General features: G+C 35.8%; 1 protein-coding gene across 4 annotated transcripts; it reads left to right on the top strand.

The window, feature by feature from the left end:
- Positions 1-1,705: 1,705 nt before the first annotated feature.
- On the top strand, positions 1,706-3,736 carry Fignl1 (fidgetin like 1). 4 transcript variants are annotated; one of them, XM_076864602.2, is made up of 2 exons: positions 1,803-1,888; positions 3,286-3,736. In XM_076864602.2, the coding sequence occupies exons 1-2, from the start codon at positions 1,803-1,805 to the stop codon at positions 3,734-3,736; spliced, it is 537 nt and encodes a 178-aa protein (XP_076720717.1). The 4 variants fall into 4 exon arrangements, with proteins under 4 accessions (XP_076720693.2, XP_076720717.1, XP_076720709.2 ...); XM_076864594.2 differs by having other exon boundaries at positions 1,803-1,889; positions 3,041-3,736; XM_076864587.2 differs by having other exon boundaries at positions 1,803-1,894; positions 1,981-3,736.
- Positions 3,737-23,938: the final 20,202 nt, after the last annotated feature.

Here is a 23,938-nt window from a genome sequence, read left to right as displayed (position 1 = left end):
TAGGATAAAACTGCCATTTAGTAGTGATGGCTAGTTTTGGGTTAACTGTCTTTATAATTGTTGGATAGATAGTTGAATTAAAAGGAAGAAGTAAGACTTGGGAGATATTGAAGAAAAGTTGATAACGGAAAGGAGAAAGGAGAGTTTCCTGAGAATAGTGACTAGAACTCTGAGAGGTTGGAATTATTCCAGGATTGCACATGATAAACTGGAATGAAGTCATGCAGAGGAAGAGGATTATTATAAAAGTTGTGGAAATATTTATTATAGTAATTGTGATAAATATTTTCCAAATTATTTCTTTCAATTTCTTGACTCCAGTATTGTATAAAGGAGATTAAAATAAGAGCAGAATGGTATGGTGAAAGCAGGGTGAGCTGCTTTTCAGGAGGAATGCTTGCATAGTGTTGATTCTAATTTATTAAGCTTTAAAGCTTTAAATAGATTAGTCTCAATGGATGTTAAGTTTCCTCTTTTTTTTTAAACAAAGATTTATGAACACCTATCTATAATGTGACAAATGGTTTGCAAGACATTGTTGGATGTGCAAAATTGTATTGAACATGGCTCTTGCACAAAAAGAATTTATTGATAATTAAGCTATACCTCCAGGTAATTTAGGAGGGAAATTTAAAATACTTAAATTCTTAATTTTTAATTTATTGAAGTACTCTTAGGAAACTGAAAAGATTTCTCATAATTTGTTTTTGTAGGTAAATTCTTAGGTCCAACAACATGATACTTTCATTTATGATTCTGTTCAGGTATAAATGTGAAGAGGTTTATGAAAATAACCTGAGAAAAAAAATCTAAAGTAAAAGCATTTTAGTAGTAGGTGATTTGGCTTGTTCTCATAATTCATGTGTCATAACACTTTCAATTGTTAATACTTTATGTGAAATTGGGAAATTGTGATTCTGCAACTTTTTTATGTGATTTATTTATTAATAAGTCATTAAAACATTAATTATTCCATATTTATGATCTGTGCAGCTTAATCTGTGACATTTGGAAGCATCAAGGAACACTAAGTACGTGGGAAAGTGCACAAGCACCCAGAATGAAACTGTATATTTGATTGTGGCTTGATTCATAACTGTCTCTGTGATTTCCAGTAAGTTTCTTAACCCTCTCAGCTTTAGTTTCTACATTTTTACAATAGAAATAGCATTAGTAGTTTTCAGACTATTTTCATATTCATTACTGACTTGGTTGTCAAAATGGTTCCTTTCACTTGACAGATAAGGAAACCCAGAGATAGTAAAAGCCTTGCTCAGTCTATCACTTATTTTATTTATTTATTTATTTATTTATTTTTAAAGAGGCTACATGTAAACTCTGGTTTGTTGTCTGTATCTGCCATTCCTTTGTTCTTTCCTATTGCCTTTCTTTTGGTGATTAGTTTTAAATCTTTTCCATTTAACCCTTACAAATGCTTTTCTCTGTTTTTGGGGGAAATTGTTATATAATTAAAATAGTTTTACTCATAAAAATTACTATAAAGTCTTTAATTTTGAGATTATATTAATATATCTTTATATCAAAAATTTATTATATATATATATATATATATATATATATATATATATATATATATATTCCAGTGGGCCTTTCTTACCAGAGATTTTTTAAAGCTGCATTGTGTTTGTTTTCTTCTTGCTACTGATTTGTTTTCATTTTTGCCATTTGTTATAGAAACTCGATCATGCAGACCTCCAGCTCTAGGTCTATACATCTGAGTGAATGGCAGAAGAATTACTTTGCAATTACATCTGACATATGTACATCAGGACAGAGGGCTGATGCATATCGTGCACAGATACTACGCATTCAGTATGCATGGGCAAACTCTGAGATCTCCCAGGTCTGTGCTACCAAATTGTTCAAAAGATACGCAGAGAAATATTCTGCAATTGTTGATTCTGACAATGTTGAAACTGGCTTGAATAACTATGCAGAAAACATTTTAGCTTTGGCAAGATCTCAAACTAACAGTGAAAAGTGGCAGTCTGGGTTGTCAATAAATAATGTTTTCAAAATGGATAATGTACAGAAGATGATGCAAGCTGGCAAAAAATTTAAAGATTCTATTTTGGAACCTGGTGATGCATCAGTAATAATCCACAAGGAGGTTGCTGCCTTTGATCTTCCTAAATTTAATGTTCGTGGAGCTCCTGGAGAGGGTGACCTATTACCTAATTTAATTCATGACACAGATAGGGCCCAAGACAACCCAGGGAACAACCCTTTGAGGTGCCCTCAGGTTGTCCAGCCACCTGTAGTGACTAACACCACCACTAAGACTTGTTGCATGTCTTCAGTGCCTTTAGGTGAGTCATCCACTGCAAAAGTACATGCTGCACCATTATTTGGAAATGTCAAAAAGGAAAATCACAGCTTTCCCAAAGCCAACATAGGACTAAATATGTTCTCATCTAATCAGTCTTGTTTTCCTTCTGGCTCTGAAAATCCACAGGAAAGGAAGGGTTTTTATGATTCTGGCATCATTGATACCCTTTCCAATCCAGTACTGAATAAGGGTTTTAGTAAAATGGAAGATAATGGCCAAAGGGAGGATAGCAATCTGCCCACCTTTAAAACTGCAAAAGAACAATTATGGGTAGATCAACAAAAAAAGGGCCACCAACTCCAGCGTGCATCAGGGTCTTCCTATGGTAGTGTTAAAAAGTCTCTGGGAGCTGGTAGATCTCGAGGGATATTTGGAAAATTTGTTCCTCCTATACCTAAGCAAGATGGGGGAGAACATAATGGAGGAATGCAGTGTAAGCCTTATGGGGCAGGAACTGCAGAACCAGTACATCCCATTGATGAGCGTCTGAAGAACTTAGAGCCAAAGATGATTGAACTTATTATGAATGAGATCATGGATCATGGGCCTCCAGTACATTGGGAAGATATTGCAGGAGTGGAATTTGCAAAAGCCACAATAAAGGAAATAGTTGTGTGGCCCATGATGAGGCCAGACATCTTCACTGGGTTACGGGGACCTCCGAAAGGAATTTTGCTCTTTGGTCCTCCTGGGACTGGTAAAACTCTAATTGGAAAGTGCATTGCTAGTCAGTCTGGGGCAACATTCTTTAGCATTTCTGCTTCATCCTTGACTTCTAAATGGGTAGGTGACGGGGAGAAAATGGTACGGGCTTTGTTTGCTGTTGCAAGGTGTCAGCAACCAGCTGTGATATTTATTGATGAAATTGATTCCCTATTATCTCAACGAGGAGATGGTGAACATGAATCTTCTAGAAGAATAAAAACTGAGTTTTTAGTTCAGTTAGATGGAGCAACGACATCTTCTGAAGACCGCATTCTAGTGGTGGGAGCAACAAATCGGCCACAAGAGATTGATGAGGCTGCCCGGAGAAGATTGGTGAAAAGGCTTTATATTCCTCTCCCAGAAGCTTCAGGCAGGAAGCAGATAGTAATTAATCTTATGTCCAAGGAGCAGTGTCACCTCAGTGAAGAAGAAATTGAATGGGTTGTCCAGCAGTCTGATGGATTCTCTGGAGCAGACATGACACAGCTTTGTAGAGAGGCTTCTCTTGGCCCTATTCGCAGTTTACAAACTGCTGACATTGCTACCATAACACCAGATCAAGTTCGACCCATTGCTTATATTGATTTTGAAAATGCTTTTAGAACTGTGCGACCTAGTGTGTCTCCAAAAGATTTAGAGCTTTATGAAAATTGGAACAAAACATTTGGTTGTGGAAAGTAAATGGGACACTTGAAATTAAAAGGTGGCTTCTTTGTAGTACAGTCTTTTTTGGATTTTAGCATAGAATGCTGGGAGTATACTAATTGCTTTTTAAAAAAAATCTGAATTGTACCTCAAATAAGAATGTGTAAGCCTATATAAATAAAATGAGAATGAAATTTTTGTTCAGTTTCTGTGAAGTCATTGAAGATGTATAATATGAATAGTAAGCTCAAATAATATGAAGATTGCATTTAGGATATGTCAGATTTTATTCACTTTTTATTGAAGAAAGTTCTGTCTGAAAGCTCCATAATTTTTAATGTTGGCTAGTATAAAGGTTTACATTCAAAGCAACATTGCTTACTGTTTAGATAGATTTAAAATCTCACCAAAAATTAAAGTGAAAGTACCAGTTTTTACTTTCTTCTGCTGGTCTGTAACCTATTTTGTGATTTTCTTTCCTTACCAAAACAAACTAATAAAGACATGTTCAGAAATTGCAAGGTATAATCTAGTATCAGAGACATATCCACATAACCAAAAAGTGAATAATAATATATTTTTTCAGGGGATGTTTATCATTAATACTTTATCTGATATTACTTCACAGCCTGTAGCATTGCTCTATTTAAAAAATAAATGTTTTCAGATTTCTAAAATGGACCATTTTTTATAAATACATGTTCATGTACAAATAAAACTGATCACTTTTATATTACCACTTTGGGATACATATTATTTCTTTTTTTTAATTAGTTGTTTAAAACATTACATAGCTCTTGATATATCATATTTCATACATTTGATTCAAGTGGGTTATGAACTCCCATTTTCACCCTGTATACAGATTGCAGAATCACATCGGTTACACATCTACGTTTTTACATACTGCCATACTAGTGTCTGTTGTATTCTGCTGCCTTTCCTATCCTCTACTATCCCTCATCCCCTCCCCTCCCATCTTCTCTCTCTATCCCATCTACTGTAATTCATTTCTCTCCCTTTTTTTTCCCTTTTCCCTCACTTCCTCTTATATGTAATTTTGTATAACAATGAGGGTCTCCTTCCATTTCCATGCAATTTCCCTTTTCTCTCCTTTTCCCTCCCACCTCTCAGCCCTGTTTAATGTTAATCTTCTTCTCATGCTCTTCCTCCCTACTCTGTTCTTAGTTGCTCTCCTTATATCAAAGAAGACATTTGACATTTGTATTTTAGGGATTGGCTAGCTTCACTTAGCATAATCTGTTCTAGTGCCATCTATTTCCCTGCAAATGCCATGATTTTGTCATTTTTTAGTGCTGAGTAATACTCCATTGTGTATAAATGCCACATTTTTTTTTTTTTATCCATTCATCTATTGAAGGGCATCTAGGTTGGTTCCACAGACTAGCTATTGTGAATTGTGCTGCTATGAACATCGATGTAGCAGTATCCCTATAGTATGCTCTTTTAAGGTCTTTAGGGAATAGTCCCAGAAGGGGAATAGCTGAGTCAAATGGTGGTTCCATTCCCAGCTTTCCAAGGAATCTCCATACTGCTTTCCAAATGGCCGCACCAATTTACAGTCCCACCAGCAATGTACAAGTGTGAGGTACACATTATTTCAGCAGAAATTATTTTAGGTATTTTTTAAATATAGAAGTGCGGATTATATTAGTCTAGTCTGCTCTTTCAAGTATATTATCACTTTCCATGTTAACAAATGTCTACAATAGTCTATAAGATTGCATGGGAGTCCATTGATTGGATGGACTGGATAATTGATTTGATCTTCTGTTAGAGTTCATTTAGGGTAAATATTAGGGTATCTTTTGTTTATTATAAACAAAAATATGTTGACATTTAGTGATCTTGTGTGTGTGTATACACACACACACACACACACACATATATATATATATATACAAATTTATATATATAAATTTTTAGTAGAATTCTTGGAATAAGAATATGCATATTTTAAAATCTTTTGGCATGTCTAAATTGTCATATAGGAAAATAGTGCCTGTTTAGAATTTTCGTATGTAGTAAGTGAAAGGGACTGTTTATCTGCACTGTGGCAGCACTGGGCAGAAGGCAGTTTTAATTTTTTGTTAGCATTCTTTTCCTGTTCATTCCTTCAAAAATTGAATTCCGGAGTGTTCTAGGTGCTGAACACAGATCACTAAACCATACAGACATGTATGCTTGTTTTACATTCAAGTTCTAATGTCGAATAAACGCTGAAACTTGAGGTGGAATTTGAAATATTTTTAATAGGTGAATTTAGACCTTGTGTGTTTGTGGATTTTTATAGAATATAAATAAATTTGGGGGCTGGGGTCGTGGCTCAGTGGTAAAGTGCTTGCCTAGCATGTGGAAGGTGCTGGGTTTGATTCTCAGCACTGCATATAAAGAAATAAAATCAAGATCCATTAACATTAAAAAAAATTTACTCTGGGTTTGCCTTTTTATACTGTTTTAAAAACTTTATAGTTGCAACTTTTAGTTTTCCCCTTTGCTATATGATTGTCTTTTATCAGAATGTGGATGTTAAATTTTGTATATTTAGTTTTTAGTTATATTTTCTAACATTTAAAAATTTTAATACTTTGTCCCATTTTTATATAAAAATAATATAATCTTGGATTCTTGCATATTCTTAGTGAAGAAATTCTCTGTAGTTTTTCTTTCCTGTTATTTATTAATTCTCTTTAATAAATAATTAAGACTTCCATCCTCTGGGGTCTTTCAATCACCCTAGTTATTTGGATTTATCAACAATTGCTCACTAGGTATTAGCATTTCATTTAACTCTGCAACTTAGTCTTGGTGTTAATAGTTTTTTTCAACTACAATTTATGTCAATCCTGACTTTCTGTTCCTATGATCTCCAACCATGGGGCTACTTTCTCTATTCAGAGATTAGATTATGTACAAGAGAGAATTTCACCTCATCTTGGATTAGGCAGAGATCATGTCTCTCCTTAGCATGTGAAATGGATCCTTCCAAAATAAGTATACTGAGTAAGAATCTAAACCTGAAATGAGTGGTCAAGTAGGATAATTTAAAACTGGAAAGAAAATTTGAGCTAGGATAGTGACGGTTGTCTACCTAATGTCACATCGAAGCATTCTTTCTCTCATCCCTTTGTAATTCTGACTTTGTTTCTGAGGCAGTTAGTTGAGTAAGGACTTTTCTGAAACTTTCACTCAAGATTGTGAAGATATGGTAGTCTTGGATTATTTTCTCTCAAGTGTCGGCATTATATCTCTAAGCCATTGTTTGAGAAAAATGAATGCTAACCTGACTAAATGTCCTTGAAAGTTAATATTTTTGAAAAAAAGATGCACATTTTACCAACATGTCCCCTGGTGGTGGTACTAATTCTTCAGAATTTTGGTAGGAATATAGTTGTTTATCCATTTTTATAATATCAGCCATTTATTTGCTAATTTCTGGGTTTTATTTTATGCTTAGATAATCGTTCATTCTATATTCTAATTTTTTTCTTAATTTGAGCCCACATTAAATTTCTATTTTTTAACTGATAAAAATAATTACATGTTGATGTGATTTTTCATTTATGCATACATTATATAATGTTTAATTCAGGTTAAACATGTCTGTCTCCCTAAACATTTTTCATTGTTTTCATGGTGGAAACATTCAATTTCTTTCTTGCTTTTTGAGATATACTGTACATAATTGTTATCCAATAGTTACTCTACCATGCTATGCTGCACCAGAGAGTCTCACTCATGTTTAGTGGTAACTTGGTATCCATTGAAAACCTTTCCCCATCCATCTCTCCTTATCCATCACTTTCCCCGCCACCTCTAATATCCTCTGTTCTACTCTGAAGTTCCAGAGAATAATTTTTTTATTCGTGCATAATAATTGTGTTCATTTGGACAAAATCATACATGAATGTAATTTGATTTACTCCATTTCAGTCCCCAATGCCCCTCATCATCCCTTCCCTCCTCCCTTCTATTCTCCTTACTCTTATTGGTCTCCTTTCATTCATTTATTTATTTTTGATTGGTACTTTATAGATACATATAAAGGAATTCACTGTGGTATATTTTTACATGCGCATAGTGTGATTTTGTTAAGTTTATTCCACATTTCCTCCCTTTCCATCTCCTACTTCACTGTCTTCACTACATTTTTATGATATCTCACCACCACCCCTTTTCTCATTTTACTCTAGCTTTTGCATATGACAACAAGTATTCGAACCTTGATTTTCTGAGTTAGGCTTATTTCACTTAGCATGATGTTTTCAATTCCATCCCTTTACCAACCAATGTTATAATTTCATTCTCTATGGCTGGATAAAATGCCATTGTATGCATGTGTGTGTGTATATACACACACACACACACACACACATACATACATGTACACATATACACATACACACATATATGTATATATCACATCCACTCATCTATTGATAGCATTTGGGATGGTTCCATAATTTGGCTATTGTGAATTATGCTGCTATGAACACTGATGTGGCTATATCACTATAGTATGCTGATTTTATTTCTTTTGGATAAATATCAAGGAGTAGGAAAATGGTCTTCTTGGTTTTTTGCCCTTCTTTCTGGAGTGGGGTGATAGCTCATTGTTTTGATTTGCATTTTCCTAAAGACTAGTGTTGAACAGTTTTACATATACCTGTGACTCATTTGTATGTCTCATTTGTATTTGAAAAATGTCTTTTTTCCTATTGTTTTTTTCTGTTGTTTTTGTTCCATGTATTATTGGATGTTGACCTCTTGTTTGCAAATATTTTCTCCCATTTCATAGGTCTTTTCTTCATTCTAATGGTTATTTTACTGTGCAAAGATTTTTTTGGGGGGAATACTTTGGCTCATTAGAGAAACGGAATGGGAAAACATGAATCAAGCATATATAACATGCTATTGAATAGATAAACCATTTAAGCAAAGGGAGAAAAGAAATGAAGTCCATTTAAGGTGAATTTTAGGTAGCCTGCTGTGGTTGAAGGATGCCACAAACATTGGTGCTTGACAGTAGCTGAGCCAGGAGTCTGTTATCAGCAAAGTGCCTTCTGACAAATGGAGTCTACCCAGGTTAGAGAAGCCCAGGTTTATACATTATATATTTATACCCAGAAATTTACAAATGATTTAGGGAAAAACAGGCAGGTCCCAGGTTCTTATGGCCAGGGCCAGCTCCCTGATAGCACAACAGGTGCAGAATCAATGCAGAGCAAAACCTTATCCCCACTTCCCGCTTTCTCATGCCTACCAAATGCTCTGGACTGTCAGACCCAAGTTCCCATCTCCAGGTGTCACTCAGACTTGTAGTGCCAGAGAGAGCCTTCCTTTTGGGTGGTCCCAGTTTTTGGTGTCAGACTTGTTCCTTTGTATTCAAGATATGCAGAAGTGCATCTTAGCCTTTCCTTAAAATGCTTTTATTTATAACTACGCCAGCTCCCCAACAAACCCCACCTTTTTCAAAAATAAAATACTAGTTTATTAAGATGTTGTATGGAGATTACTATTTAAGATACAAACTAAGCCACAGATTCGCTTTTCCTACCCTTGTGTGCAAAATTCTCATTGAAACGAAAAGACAAAAGTAGAGTAGAAGAAGGAAAGAATGGCCTTTTCAAATGTGATATTTTAAGTATTTCTGAGTTACAAGGCAAATGATGAGTAGGTTGTTGGAATCTCAGAGCTAAGAAACCTACAGTCTAAAAGCATTGTGGGAAGGCCTGCTGATTGATCTTCAGCACAGTGCCCAGGCTTCCCTGATTCAGGCAGCAGAGCAGGCTGTGAGCCAACAGACTGTATTTGAAAGGATTGTGGAGACTATCCTGGGGACTCATGTCCTATTCTGTTCACATTGGAACCAATGGGAAGCAGACTTCCATAAGTCAGGCATGATTTATAGTATCCTTATTTTTATGGGCCCTGTGGCCCAAGAAATGTGTCAAGATGTCAGTTAACTTCAGATTGTCGCATTACACAGAAGTGTAAGAATTTGATGAAACTGAAAGTTTCCTTCATACCCCTATCTCATTGTATAAATGGTTACCTACTTAGTCATTTTTTAGGACCAACCACCTTTCCTGTTAGCCTCTGAAGAGAGGTCCCCTCTTTATGTTCCTCCCACTAACATACATGCAGACACTTGGGCACACAAAGAAGATCATGCCAACTTCCTGGTTAACACACCCCTTCTCATCCAAGGCCTTGCTGAAAAAAATAACAGACAATTGTGAAAGAAAGTTTTCCCATTCACTGTACTGACCAATTTAAAGTATAAATTAGTTTGTTTCCTTTCCCTGTGGGAGGAAAAAATCCTCCAGTAGATTTCTGTTGAAATAAAAATAAAACCAAAATCACTACTTAAAGCTGAACATCTCATTTTCCTTTTTTTTTTTTTTTTTTTTTTTTTTGCTTTATTGCTATGGTCTTTTATCCATGTTTTAATGTCACCTGGAATTTTTACTTATTAAAATAGTTCTTATAGATAGACCCAGATGTACCTGTCTTTATCATATAGCCCTCTTGGATGGCTCCTGCTTTCTGCTCAGTTTTTCAGAATCTTGATTTCTTCCGCTTAAAATTCAGCAAAAGCTTCAAGGAGTAAGGTGGCTCAGGGTATCAATCTCACTTCAGGGGCCTTCTCTTCTCCCTAAAATCCTGGCTGCCTAAATCCTAGCTGATTTACTCTTGTTTAATTACCAGAACTATGGTAGGCTGAATCTTAGGTGTTCTTCCAAGACTCCTGTATCCTGGTTATTTAATCAAACATTAATTTAGATATTTTGAGGAAAGAACTTGGCAGATAAAATACAGTTATAGACCTTAAAATAGGGAGGTTATCTTAGATTATTTATGTAGACCTAATCTAATTATGTAAGCCCTTACAAGAAAAGAATGTTCTTTATCTGTAAAGAAAGGGAAGGGAGAAATGGAAGTTAGAGATTCCAAGTGTGAGAAAAATTTGACCTATCTTTGCAACTATGAGATGTAGGAACCTATGTGCAAGGACTGGAGAGAGGACTTGAGGAACTAACCATGGATCTAGGACACAGCCAGCAAAGAAAGAGAGGCCTCAGTGCTACAACACATAAAATTAAATTTTGCCAACAATTTCAATGAGCCTGGATGCCTCCCTTTGGGGACTGCAGACAAGAACCCAAGCTGGTTGACACTGATTTCAGTTTTACTTGACCCAGAGCAGAGAAACCAGCAGAGCCACCTTATTGGATGGGGCTGGTCTAGAATATTGAGCAGCAGTAACTATGTAATTAAGTGAGGCAGTTTCTCTTAACTCTGCTGTATATTTGCAGAAAGCCTCTTGCACTGGAAAATAATTTCTATACCTTTAACGTACAAATTGAGAACCTGTTTTTGAGAATTAGTGTGCCTCACAGAAACAGACTTGTTGTTACCTCAGTGTTGCTATAAATTTGAATGCTGGTCTTTAAAAACCCTCAGCCTTCATTGTTAGGCATTTTGTTGTAATCTGTGCTCATTCTGTCATCCAAAATCATGTGGTTTTTGAATTGTACTACAGAAATTATTTTCAGTGGAAAAACTTTAAAAAATAATATTTTATAAATAATTTAGAAGTACTATGCATTGGAGAAAAGTAGAAGACTATAAAATATAAAAATAAAAATGATAAAAATAATGCTATGATGTAAATTTTTATTGAAAAATGTCTCTAAAATTATTGGATTAGAATTTAGAACTCTTAAAGTAGTTTGTATCTAACATTGCATTTTAACTTATATTGTAAGTAAGTTATGATAAGTTATTTGTTGTAAAGCAGTAAGTTAATATTGGGGTGAGGTGACTGATTAATGAATTGTCAACTGTTTTCACATGAAATCCTTCCTTTAAATTGAAACAATATGATTCAAATAGTCTTGAATAAATGTATAACTAGATATTATATATGTAATTTGTAAATAAATGTATATGTAAATATATGTATCTAAGAGCAAAACAAAACTTGTGTGTGCACATGTGCATGCATGTGCATATTTAAATATATCTATCTAAAATGTAGGTGTAAAAATGTTAAATGAAATTAGAACATATATCAGAAATAGAAAATGAAACCTAAGTCATAAAAGGAAAAATGAAACAATTCAGTGAAAAATATTTTTAAAATATGAAGAAAAACTAATAAAATTTTAATGAAGATAAAATTTTAAATAAAATGTCAGGAAAAAGATCACACATTCCAAAGTTCACAATAAGTGCAAGGAACTCGTTGATTAATAAATAAAATCTCATAAATTAGGTAAAAAAGCAAAGTTCAATTACGATTTGGGGGGAGGCATATGAGAAATTAAACCCAGGGATACTTAACCACTGATTGAGCCACTTTATTTTGAGACAGGATCTCGCTAAGTTACTTAAGTCTTCAACTAGTTGCTAAGGCTGGTTTTGAACTTGGAATTCTCCTGTCTCAGCCAGCTGGGATTACAGGCATGTGTCACTATACCTGGCTTAATTATATATGTATGTATTTGTAGAATTTAACAAACGCTGAAAATAATAGGAAAGTATAACAAAAGGATAAAAGAGAAATCAAGACAAAAAGCATTTAGTTAGTTGGAAAAAGAATATTTTAGCTGGATAAGTGTGATTGCCTTTTATAACAGTCACAAACCATTGCACATTCAGCTAGAAGTGTGAAAATGTAAAACTTAAAATTCTTAAAAATACTAGCAAAAAATGAAAATATTAAAATATTTAGTGTTGGTAAAGGTTTGGTGAGTAAGGTGCTGGCATGCATTGTTGGAGAGAATCTATGTAAGTCTAGACTTTTTGGAAGGCAGTTTAGTAAAAGCTACCAAAAATGATTCCACTTCTAGGAATTGATACTTCATAAATTAACTCATTGAAATAGTTTATAAAAATAAGCAACCTAAATATCCATTAATGGAGAATGAAAAAATTCATTCTTTGGGGTTCTATATAATGGTTTTAGTAAGTCAAGTAGATGTACATGCACTGATATGAGAAGAGCTCCAAGTTCTATTGTTCAATGAAAAAACAAGTTACACAATAATTCATATATATCACTAAGTGCATGATTTTACTTACATAAGTGTTAAAATGCAAAAAAAGCTTCAAAAGGATATACAAGATGGTTTACCTCTCTGTGGGCAGGAGTTGGGTAAAGGGAAGGGAATTTCCATATTTGAATTTACATATACAGTATGGTTGTTTTGATAATTTACAACATTAATGTACTTTTTGAAATTGTAAAAGCTCAACAAAACAGTATTTTTAAAAGATTGAACATGGTTTTTAAAAATAATTAATATTATTTAAAAATCGGAGCCATTAGATTTGTTAGTAGGTAACAGAGAGGCAGGATGTAAGAATTGAAAGCTCCTATTGTAAATTCCTCTTAGAAAACATTATGCATTACTTATAGGAAATGCAACTGAAAAGATAACCAAACAAAAATGTAACGTTAAAATACTGACTGAATGCCTCCATGTTTTGCACATATATAAGATTGTATTTTAAAGTAAACAGAATCAGAATCCATAGCAAATAATAATTCATCCAACTCCAAATTGAGCAAAGCTATCAAAATTGCTTTAAAAAGTAGCTGTGAGGCAAATACAGATTTCATCTGCATTTTAAGAAACTGAATGTTCAGAAAGCCATTTTACAAAGGAATCTTTGAGCAAGCAACATATATGCATAACATTACATCTGTGACTATAGAAGTGGATAAATTCTATTTCATCAACATTTGGTATAGAGATAATGTTGAGCTCTCAAATCTGGAAGAAATGGCCTAGCTATATACATGCTTCCGACCCAGTGGAACAATGCAACCTCCAATGCATGATAAGCTTCTGGAGACATAATTTCACAAAACATAGAAAATTGCTTTAAAACGAGGGCATGATTGCAATTTGAGGGAAATGGTGCAGATAAATCTATTTTAATGGATAAGCTTAGTAGATGCAAAATAAATATGTCAGTACTTCATTATTTATTCCTTTCAGCTGGTCTAAATTAGAGTAGAAATGCACATAATATCTACTGTAAAATTGTACACATAGAAATGGAAAAAAAGGTGCTTTTCCTAAGTCATTTTAGTACTTTGGAAAAACTTAATCCTAGTATATAATTAATTTCAAAGACTTTGCTGTACTTTCAATTCCATGGCATGATCTATTGTGTGTTATTTGTGTCTCAGAATTGCCTAGACAATCAAGTTGCTGACCACTGGATGGAGTTCGCAATTTCCTTTTGATGAAGTGAGTCTCTTTATACTAGAGTCAGTAATTTCATTTAGCAAAAAATAAGTTAGTGAGACTAACACTAGAGATCCAGTATTAAGTCTAACACTAAGCCTAAAACTAACAAAGAGATCTGCTTGGCATTGTTGCCAGTCAAAAGAACAATTAGTGATGTCCAATCCAGATACCCTTAAAAGACTTGATACCTTCCAACTTGGTAAGTTTTGATTTATTAATTAGTAATACTAAGAAAGACTTATATTTCTTGCAGCCTATACAATAGATTAAGAAGGGGTGGGAGTTAACCTTTATTATTTAAGGACCCCATAAAACTATCTATTAACTAACTATTTAGAAATCAGTCGCAGGTATTGATTCTGAGAAATGGGAGAATTCATTAAAGTATTTCTTTGATTGAATGAAATGTGCCATTTTTTGTAAAGCATAATACTTTATAAGATTGTAGAGAAAATATGACATTCAAAAAATATATAGAAACAAGCTTCCTGAAAACTTGATCTATGATGTTATCAGCTTAAGATAATTGAAGTCTTCTAAGATTAGTTAACAGTTTTAAGTAAGGCAAGGCTTAATTCTGCATGAGGAAAAAAAAAAAAAACCTCAGCATTTCTTAGGTAACCATAAAAAGTATGTATAGAACACAGGTCAAAAAATAAAACAACCTAGCTCTAAAAGATACTAGAATTTAACAATCTTTTTTATTCCTTGTCTCTTCTTGATTTTTCTTATGGTTTAATTTTTGTGAGGGTAATGGTCTCTACTTTAAAGGTTACTATAAGAAGTAAATAAGAAATATGAATTTGAAAATATCAGGTAAAGGCTTAATATATATTAAAATACTTTTATTCCTTCTACTCTGCTTTCGTTCTTCTCTGTAGTTTTGTTCAAGATTGTTTGAAGCTTCCTGATTAGTATTTGGTCAAATAAGGTAGTTTAATGTTTTTTTTTTTTAAATAGGAACAATTAAAATTCAGAAAACTTACCTTTATAAAAATCTCACCTTGAAGTTACAGTTAAATGTCTCTTTATGATTCATGCAATAAATTTCCACTACAGATTTTCCCACTCCTAACAACTGGTGAAATCCTAGATGTAAAAAATGTTTTAATGTATATAGTGAATTTATTGTAAAACATTTTCATTGACTAAAATTTGAAAAGTACAAAATGTATAATGGAAAAAATAAAATTCACAACTCACAATATTTTGGTATATTTCTCTCAAGGGTCATTCTCTCTGTATATACACAAACACAGTATGATACATTTTTATATAGCTAAAATTATACTGTAATTATAGGCATCATTAAAACATAATGTACTATATATACAATCTCACCTTTCTAAAAACTGTTTAGGGTTGTGTAGGTCAGTTAGTTCTTGGTATCCCAGGATTTAATATACCATAGATTGAACCTATGTTCAAACAAAAAAATTTTGCATATGTGCAAACATTTACAGATTGTTCCTGTCACTCCCTAGACAATATAGTGTAATAACTACGTACTTAGTTTTTTACATTCTATCAGGTATTATAAGCAATCTAGAGATGATTTAAAGTATACAAGAGGATGCATGTAGATTACATGCAAATACTATCCCACTTTATATGAGGTAATTAAGCATCCATAGATTTTGGTATCCACAGGTGCCCAGGAAGCAATCTCTTGCAGATACAGGGATAACTGTATCTCATTAAATAGTTCTACCATACTTTATTCAATCCCCTAATGTCTGACTAGTATAGAGAACAAGTTTGTTAGATGTTAGATTGTTCTGAGAAATTTTTTAAGAACAGCAGGGAACTATAAAGGTTGAAGAGAAGTAAGAGGCCGATAACCTTAACAATGCTGTCAGTTTTATTTCTTCAGCACCTTAATTACTAGGGAATGTTTTCCATGATTCAGCAGCACCTTCATCACCTGGAGCCACCCCAGACCCACTGAATCAATAATCTGCATTTTAACAGGTAGTAATTTGCATGCATGTTACTTTGAAAAGCTCTGATTAATGCAACTGAGGAAATGATGCCATCCAGAAAATTCCAATATTTTTAAATGGTGTAAACATCAACCTTTGAGAAACATTTTAAAAATATTTCATGTCATAATATTGTTCACAAATATATCAGGCTAGATTAGAAATGGGACTGAAGTTCAGAACATCTCAGTGGAAAGTTGGATTGAAATGGAAGAGGTAATCATCTTGGAAATGGATTTTTTAAATAAAAGTCAAACCTTCAAATCTGTGTTTTATAACTTCTATTGCATTTGGTTTAGAAAGTATTTTTTCTAGCTAGAGATGGACTATTCTGATTAGCTGTTAGATTTAAATTCTCATGTACCTTTTTGTCTAGATATTCTTAGTGTTCAATATGATATGAGGCAGTAGATTGATTTTTTATAGTAGCTTAATAATTTTATAGAAGTATTAAATAATTTTTTCCTGTTTAGTTTTCAGTGTGTTTTCAATCTGTGTGTTCTTTGATATCAGTAGTTTTCAGAGTGGGGTTTACAGACCTCTTTGATTCCCTATCTCCTTTCAGGGGAGGTGCAAAGTCAAGGCTCAGGCATGATTCAGACATTACTTGCTGTCTCCCTGTGTGATGGTGGGTAAAGTGTGAGCACCTAGGCTGAATCATGGCAGTGGTTTCACATTGCTCTCATATCCCTTGTATTCTAATTGTCATTCATACACATTTTTAAAATACCACCCTGATGAAGCTGTAAAATTTATTAGTTTTATTATATCTCATCCCTTGAGTGTACCTCTTTTTTGTTGTAGTTGAGGCAAAATGGGAAGTACACATAGAGTGATCCTACAGTCACTGAAGGACTGGTTTTCTGGAAGAAAAGCACTTGTCCAATTGTTGAGCTGAGGGCTAACCTAATCACTTTTCTCTGTGGAACACCTTTTTACAGGAGATATGTTGGGGGCCACAATCAAGTCAAGGTGGCGCCTGGCAGTTTGCCAGGAGGAGTGGCTTGTGAGGCAACGCCACGGAGCCATTAAGATGGTGGGGATTCCTTATTGGCTGACTGCTGTATCTGGATGATGCTAATTGAGTCAAGCTGTGTGTAATCAGTTAGGAATATATACCTCTGCTGTCCCGCAATAAAGTAGTTTCCGCTTCAACCTTCACAAGTTGCTTGTCACCTCCTGGTTATTTTGCCCAGTCGGACTGCGGCAGAGATACTGAAAGGAGAAATATGGTAATTCAGATTTGGGCATTTGGCACTGTGTTACAGAGCAGTGGCCCACTGCAGAGACCAGCAGCCATGGTGGTCCTCAGTTACTGGTTCTTGAGATCATGCTGGAAAGATTTCAGACATGTTTGGAGCAGCAGACATATGTTCATTAGAAGGGATAGGAAAAGAGAAGTACTCTCAAGGGAGAGAGTGGAGAGGAAAGGAATGGTGTACTCCTCCTGCCCTCCTGTTTTATTGGAGGGGTCCCAGGGAAGTTCCTAGAGAGTCTTGCCTAGGTCCACCTCTTTACTTTTGACTGACAGCAGGATTATATCAGACTTTCAAGTCCCTACTGCACGTGGTCTTATACCATGGAAGGGAGATTTTCTAAATATCCAAGGCAACTCTGGTTCACTTTGGTCCATACTGCCTGGTTCTAATTGGTACTTATTCTTACAGATTTTATTGTTAGGCGGTTTTGCCTTATGTCCCTGAGTTCTGAAACCAGGTCTGCATAAAGGTTACCAAAGTCCCCCCCTTCAGGGTAACTTGTGTTCTTCTTATTGGCAGAGAGGAGCCTTTGGGGCTTGCATTTCTTCTACAGATAACAGGTTGTTTGCTGAGGAATGTAACATATCTTATTAAATTAAGCCTGGCAGGGCTGCTGGTAAACTGCTTCTAAAAAGAAAGTTTGTTTGGGGTTCAGCACAATGGGCACAGTTTATAAAATTATCCCCTTAACCTCATGTTCCCACTGCTCTTGTCTGTGTTAACAATCAGGAAATGTTTTTTTTTTATAAGTGAATGGAGCAAGTCTGTTACTTCAAGGAAAATAACTCACAATATTTATTGCAGATAATCAAATTCAACTTTTTAAAGAAAAATATGAGTTTTAGGGAACTTTCATTTGTCATTCAGAGCAGCTCACTAACAATTTAAAAACTTTTCTGATGAGATCAGTAGTGGACACTTTCATGTGACCTTCATGACTCTTGCTTCATGGTGTCCATGCCTGTCTTTGAATATGAGTGGTACTTTGTGGATTGCTTCTGGCCAGTAGAATGTGGCAAAAGTGATGGGATATCATTGCCATGATTATATTATCTGAGACTCAGTCTTGCTGGAAGATTTGTTCTCAGTCTCTTGCTGACCTTGAAGAAGCATGCAGCCAAGTTGTGAACTGCTTAGGGGGCTTCTGGAAGCTGATGGCTGCATTTGGCCTATTGGCAAGAAAAATCTAAAGTGTCAGTCATATAACTACAAGGAAATCAATTCTGCCACTGCCTGACTGAGCTTGAAGTAGACACTTTTTCTGTTGATCTTCCAGAGGAGAATTCAGCTGACACCTTGATTGCAGTCTTGTGAGATCCTGAAACCGAGGACACAGCTCAGTTAGGTCTCGACTCTGGCTGCATAGCCATTCTGTTATTTTAAGCTGCTTAAATTGTAGTAATTTATTCTGCAACACTAGATACCTAACACAGATTTTGGTATCTGGAGGCAGATGGTGGCCATCACAAAGACCTTCAAATGTGGGAGTGGTTTTGGAAGCAGGCCACAGTGGGAGGCTAGAAAGATTTGGGAGTAAAATAAATAAAGCTTACACAGACTTCAACAGACTGTTATTAGCTATGTGGATTTTGGCATTGCCATAGAGTCCTCTAAAGGAGGGAGGAACATGGTTAGTAGAAACCAGAAGAAGAGGAATTCTATCGTATGGTGGCCGAAAGCCACTATACGATAGAATAGTGGGAAAAAAGCAGAGCTTTAGGTGATTAACTTGGCATCTAGTTTAAAGGGGTTTCCACACAAAGTATTGAAGATGCTGTCTGACTTATGATTTTTGCTTAAGAAGAATTGTTACATAGGATAGAATCAGGACTTGATGATATTGAATACTTTAACCGCCATCTCTAGGTGGCAATTAAGGGATATATTGTCAGGAAAATGTGCTCTAGAGGAAAAGCAAAGGAGTAACTATACAACGTTTGCCAAAATCTCAGAAGAATGGAAAGTTCAGAATATATGATCATATAAAAGACCCTCTTGTGCTTCACAGGCCTTCTCAAACTAGAGGATCTTTGGGGAGGTTATGGCTGCTGTTTCTTAGCTATGACAAGGGGACTAAGCTGGAAAAGAAGTTACCGGATAAAGGTGTCTAGGTGTGACTTGTGTCCAATCGTGTATACCCACTGAAATGCACAGGAGGCCTGTAGAATTTCTGAGAAAACATTTTCTGCAAAATATACAGCACAGACTAATGGGAACCAAGAGAGAAAAAAATGAAAGGTAGCTGTCACACTCCCAAATTATACTGGCAGGAAACAGATGGATAAAACTACTCACCTTCAAATTCTTTTTATGAAAACTGAAAGATGATTCAGAGAGTTGAATTAAAAATTCAGAAGACAAGCTATTCTCAGGCCTCAAAACTTAAGAAACTCCCAGCATTTGCCTACTTGGATTTCAGAACGTGGACCACTGACTTCTTATTTCTCCTTCCATGTCCCCTTTTTGAGTGAGAATGTGTATGGATACTCTTCTCTGCTTGTCTTACCATTGTACAAACTGTAATGGGGGCAGATAGCTCAGTTTTTTCATTTCATACCCCAGGGACTTGACTTAATGCACTACACCCTGGGAGTCCTTTCTGAACTTGGATTGATTTGGATTAAAGGACTTTGATCTTTTTGTTGAACTTTAAGTGGAATGGGACATCTGGGTACCTCAGAGGTGAATTATTTTGCATATGTCAGGGATATGAATCATGAGGGGCCAGAGGGTGGACTCAGCCCCATTGAATAAGGTGGCTTACAAGAACCCTGTCTTCTGCTATCCACATTTTTTATGGAATCTCCTCATCTGGGGAGTGTGGGGGAGTTGGCTTTCTTCTAATGAACAGGACACAGAGAAAGTGATAGAATCTTACTTCCATGATTAGTTTACAAAATATTGTGGCTTCTAGATTGTTTACCTGCTCATGCTCATCCAAATGAGAGCCAGCTGCCATACTATAAAGTGTCCTTTGGAGAGGCCCACATGGCAGAGAACAGCAGGAAGACTCTGGCCAAAAGCCAGGAAAGAATTGAGGTTCTTGGTCCAACAGCTTGAGAGGAACTGAACCTGATAGTCATTAAATGAGTTTGAAAGTGAATCTTCTTCTAGTTGTGACTCACACAAGATCTCAGCACTTTCAACTCTTCTGTAGCCTTCTCAACCATCCTGAGCCTGAAAACTCAGCTAAACCATATCTGAGTTCCTAAATTCCAGAAACTGTTAGATAATAAATGTTTTCAAATTTAAGCTCCTAAATTTGGGAAAAAATTATATGTATCAACTTATTAGATACCTAGTAAAGCTGGTAAAATGTAAACCCTTCCATACTTAAGTTGGTGCCCCCAAATTCAAACACATTGCACTATTCATCAGTTCACATCTAAGCATATTTTTGTAGTAAAAGACAGTTAGCCTTCATAAATTCCACATTTACTTTCCAATAGCGACTATTTGCTAAAAAAACTTAAGAGATTCTAGAGCTTATTAAAAGGTTGCTCACTTATTCACATTTTTAAAACATTCTTTAAGTGAACACAATACCTTTTATTTTGTTTATTTTTTATATGGTGCTGAGGATCAAACCCAGTGACTCACGCATGCTAGGCAAGCATGCTTCCACTGAGCCACAATCCTAAGTATACTTAAAATATATCCTACCCTACTCATTTAAAAATGCTTTTTTTAAAAAAAAAAAAACTTTATACACATAAGAAATTTCAAAAGCAGTGCAAAGAAAGGTGTGATGGTGCACAACTAGAATCCTAGTGACTGGGGAGGCTGAGTCAGGAGGATTGCAAGTTCAAGGTCAGTCTCAGAAATTTAACAAGGCTCTAAGTAACTTAGCTGAGGCCATGTCGCTAAATAAAAAATAAAAAGGGCTGGGGGATATAGCTCAGTGGTAAATTATTCCTGGGTTTCAAGCCCCATACCAAAAACCAAATAAAGAGAAAATCACAACTTCTGGGACAGGAGTTCTCTGTGTTTCTCCTTTGTAAGCAAAGCAATAAAACTTCCTTTTCCTTTTTCTCAAAACAGTGTCCTCATTATTGGTTTGGCATCAGGGACAAGAACCAAGCTTTGAGTAACAAATTTGGTACCCCAGGTGGAACCCGAGAACAGACCCCACTCCAGATTTCTTGAACAGGCTTGTTTCTCCAAGGAACTTCACTTCCATGCTAAGGATGGAAGGTGACTAATGAAGTTGTTGAGAGACAACTGCAGGAGAGTTAGGAGATGGGTGAATTTGCCTTGTGTTGAACTGGAGGAGCTAGTTCGTCCAGTAAAGGGAGGCACCGAGGGACGGTCTTAGCGGCTGCTGAAGCTCCTTTTGCTTTGGGGAACTCCTATCTTCTTTCCTTGAATGGTACAAGTTGCTCCATCATAGTCCACTTTGAGTAAAAGGAAACTGAACTTTGTAAAGTCTCAAAACCCTTGGCCATTTGGTAAGTCCCCTGGTGTGCATGCCAAGACCCTTGATTCCACACATCTGGTTCCTCTTCATGGGAACATCTGGTCCCTCTTTGTGGGGACATCTGTGGCACCACTGGTGTAGGAGTTGTGGTTAAGCAGGAATCAAGAACCTAGAGATATTTACTTCCTTCCAGTCTGTTCTAGGTTGTCATCTCTTTGTTGGCCTTGGGTTTGGGGATTCCCTCTGGTTGTCTGTCTGTACTTTTGTTTATATCTGTTATTGCCCCTTTTAAGACATGGCCAGCACTGCATTAATACTATAGGTAGTCTCTTGGGAAAGATCTTGGCTAGTCAATTTAAAGGTTCTCATCTGATGGTCATGGTTTTGGGACTCCTCTCTGGTTGTCTGTCTGCATTTCTTTTTTTGTATAATCTTACAATTGGAGTTGTTCTGTCAGAGGTAAGGCAAGTTGAAGAAAGGGCCACCTAGAGGTATAAGCCTGTTTAAGATAATGTTTTAGTGTAACTGGTTTTTGAATAGCGTTCTGGATTATTATGTAATCTTGCAGTTGGAGTTGATCTGTCAAAGGTAAAGTAAGTGGAAGACATGCTGAGGCCTGCATGCTGAGGATGCAAGGTGGCTGGAGAACTTGTTGAGAATGCAGAAGGTCTGTCTGTTTTAAAGGTTCCTGTCTGTCAGCCCTGGTTTTGGGTGATACTCTCTTGTCTGTGTTTCTTGTGTCTGTTAACTAACCCTTTAAGACATGGGCCATGCTGAGTTGATCTTGAGCCGAGAGTAGTCTCTTGAGCAGAGAGATCTTGGCTGAATGGGCCACCTGTAGGCAGAAGCCTGTCTAGAGAAAGATGGTTTACTGTAATGCAAATTGGCCTTTGGATGGTTTTTCTGGATTATTATTCAGTCTTGATGTTAAAGTTGGTCTGTCGGTGGTAAAATGTATGAAAGAGATTCTTTTTATAGAGGCATTATGTGGTTACATGATAAGGGGTCTGAACAATAAGGAACTAAGTTGAAGGTGCTAAAAGACATTGCTTCTGGTGTGCATGGATAGCAGGATACCAAAAGAAAGGGTTTTAAAAGATTTCAATCCTTTTAACCCAGTACTGGCACTCCCAGCACTGTTTCTCAGCCTGGCCCCACCCAGCCACAGACCATGTCACTGTGGGTCATGGATACTAGCCCTAAGCTGGGATAAAATATCCCAGAAAAGCTGTCTGGACTGTAGAAATAAATGGTCGAATCTTTTTAAAGATGACATTATAAAACATGGAAGCATTTTGCTGATTTTTCCACATAAAGAAAGTTAAAAAGTCCCTTAGCCTTTTTTGGATTCATATTTCAGCTATAATGTTATATTGTGTTATTTGTCAAGAGCCCCACCTTACTTGAGATAAGGCTCTACCTCTCAACTTACTCCATTTTAAAATGGCTCCAAGATAGGTTAGAATTCACCTTATTTAAAGTGTTCAAAGATGGATTTTGTTGTAAAGATTACTGTGATCTCAAAAGAAACAGGGGACAAATATATAATCAAAGGTTTAAAATTATAAAAATCATTTTTGTGGTTCATAGCCATTACACAAATTGAATATTATTCTATTCTGTTAATTATGTTTTGCATTTTCCTTGTAAACTTTGTAACTGTTGACTATTAGTGTTTTTGTTTCTGTTTTGGGGTACCGGGGATTGAACTCAGGGACATTTAAGCACAGAGTTACATCCTCAGCCCCATTTTGTATTTTATTTAGAGACAAGTTCTCACTGAGTTGCTTAACACCTCGCTTTGCAGAGCAAATATTTAGACATTCCTTCTAACAAAGGTAGAACTTGAGACCCTCCTGCCTCAGCCTCCAGAGCTGCTGGGATTATAGGTGTGTACCACCATGCATGGCTGCCTGTTAGTGTTTTGATAAACTTGATCTTATTTTCACTGATATGATTGTGAGTTACTGTCTTCATGGTTTTCAGAGACTGGCTGAAATACTAATTGCCTTTGTGCTAATTATATACAAAAAAAAGTAAGCTTCTTTATTGTTGTCTTAGCATGATCCCTGCCCTGTGTATGCCCTGTCCGGTCACCTACCACTGTGGACCTCTGAACTGTTCTGATGCTCAATACCCTAAACTGTCCATGCCCCATCTGATAGAGAACAAGGACTTTGGCCTACTTCCCCCAACTTCACTCTCTTTCAGCAGGAAGCAGTTTGGAGATGTCATTGCCTATTTTTTTCTGTAGAAATGGAATGTAGAAATTGACAGGAGGGAAATGTAAG

Source organism: Callospermophilus lateralis, chromosome 1, assembly GCF_048772815.1.
Source record: "Callospermophilus lateralis isolate mCalLat2 chromosome 1, mCalLat2.hap1, whole genome shotgun sequence".
Taxonomy (NCBI): Eukaryota; Metazoa; Chordata; class Mammalia; order Rodentia; family Sciuridae; genus Callospermophilus; species Callospermophilus lateralis.
The sequence above is the reverse complement of the archived record's forward strand: the minus strand, read 5'-3'. Positions and strand labels throughout refer to the sequence as shown.

Excerpts from the sequence above, each read along its gene's own strand:
- Fignl1 (XM_076864578.2), top strand. The coding sequence starts at position 1,706 with ATGCAGACCTCCAGCTCTAGGTCTATACATCTGAGTGAATGGCAGAAG.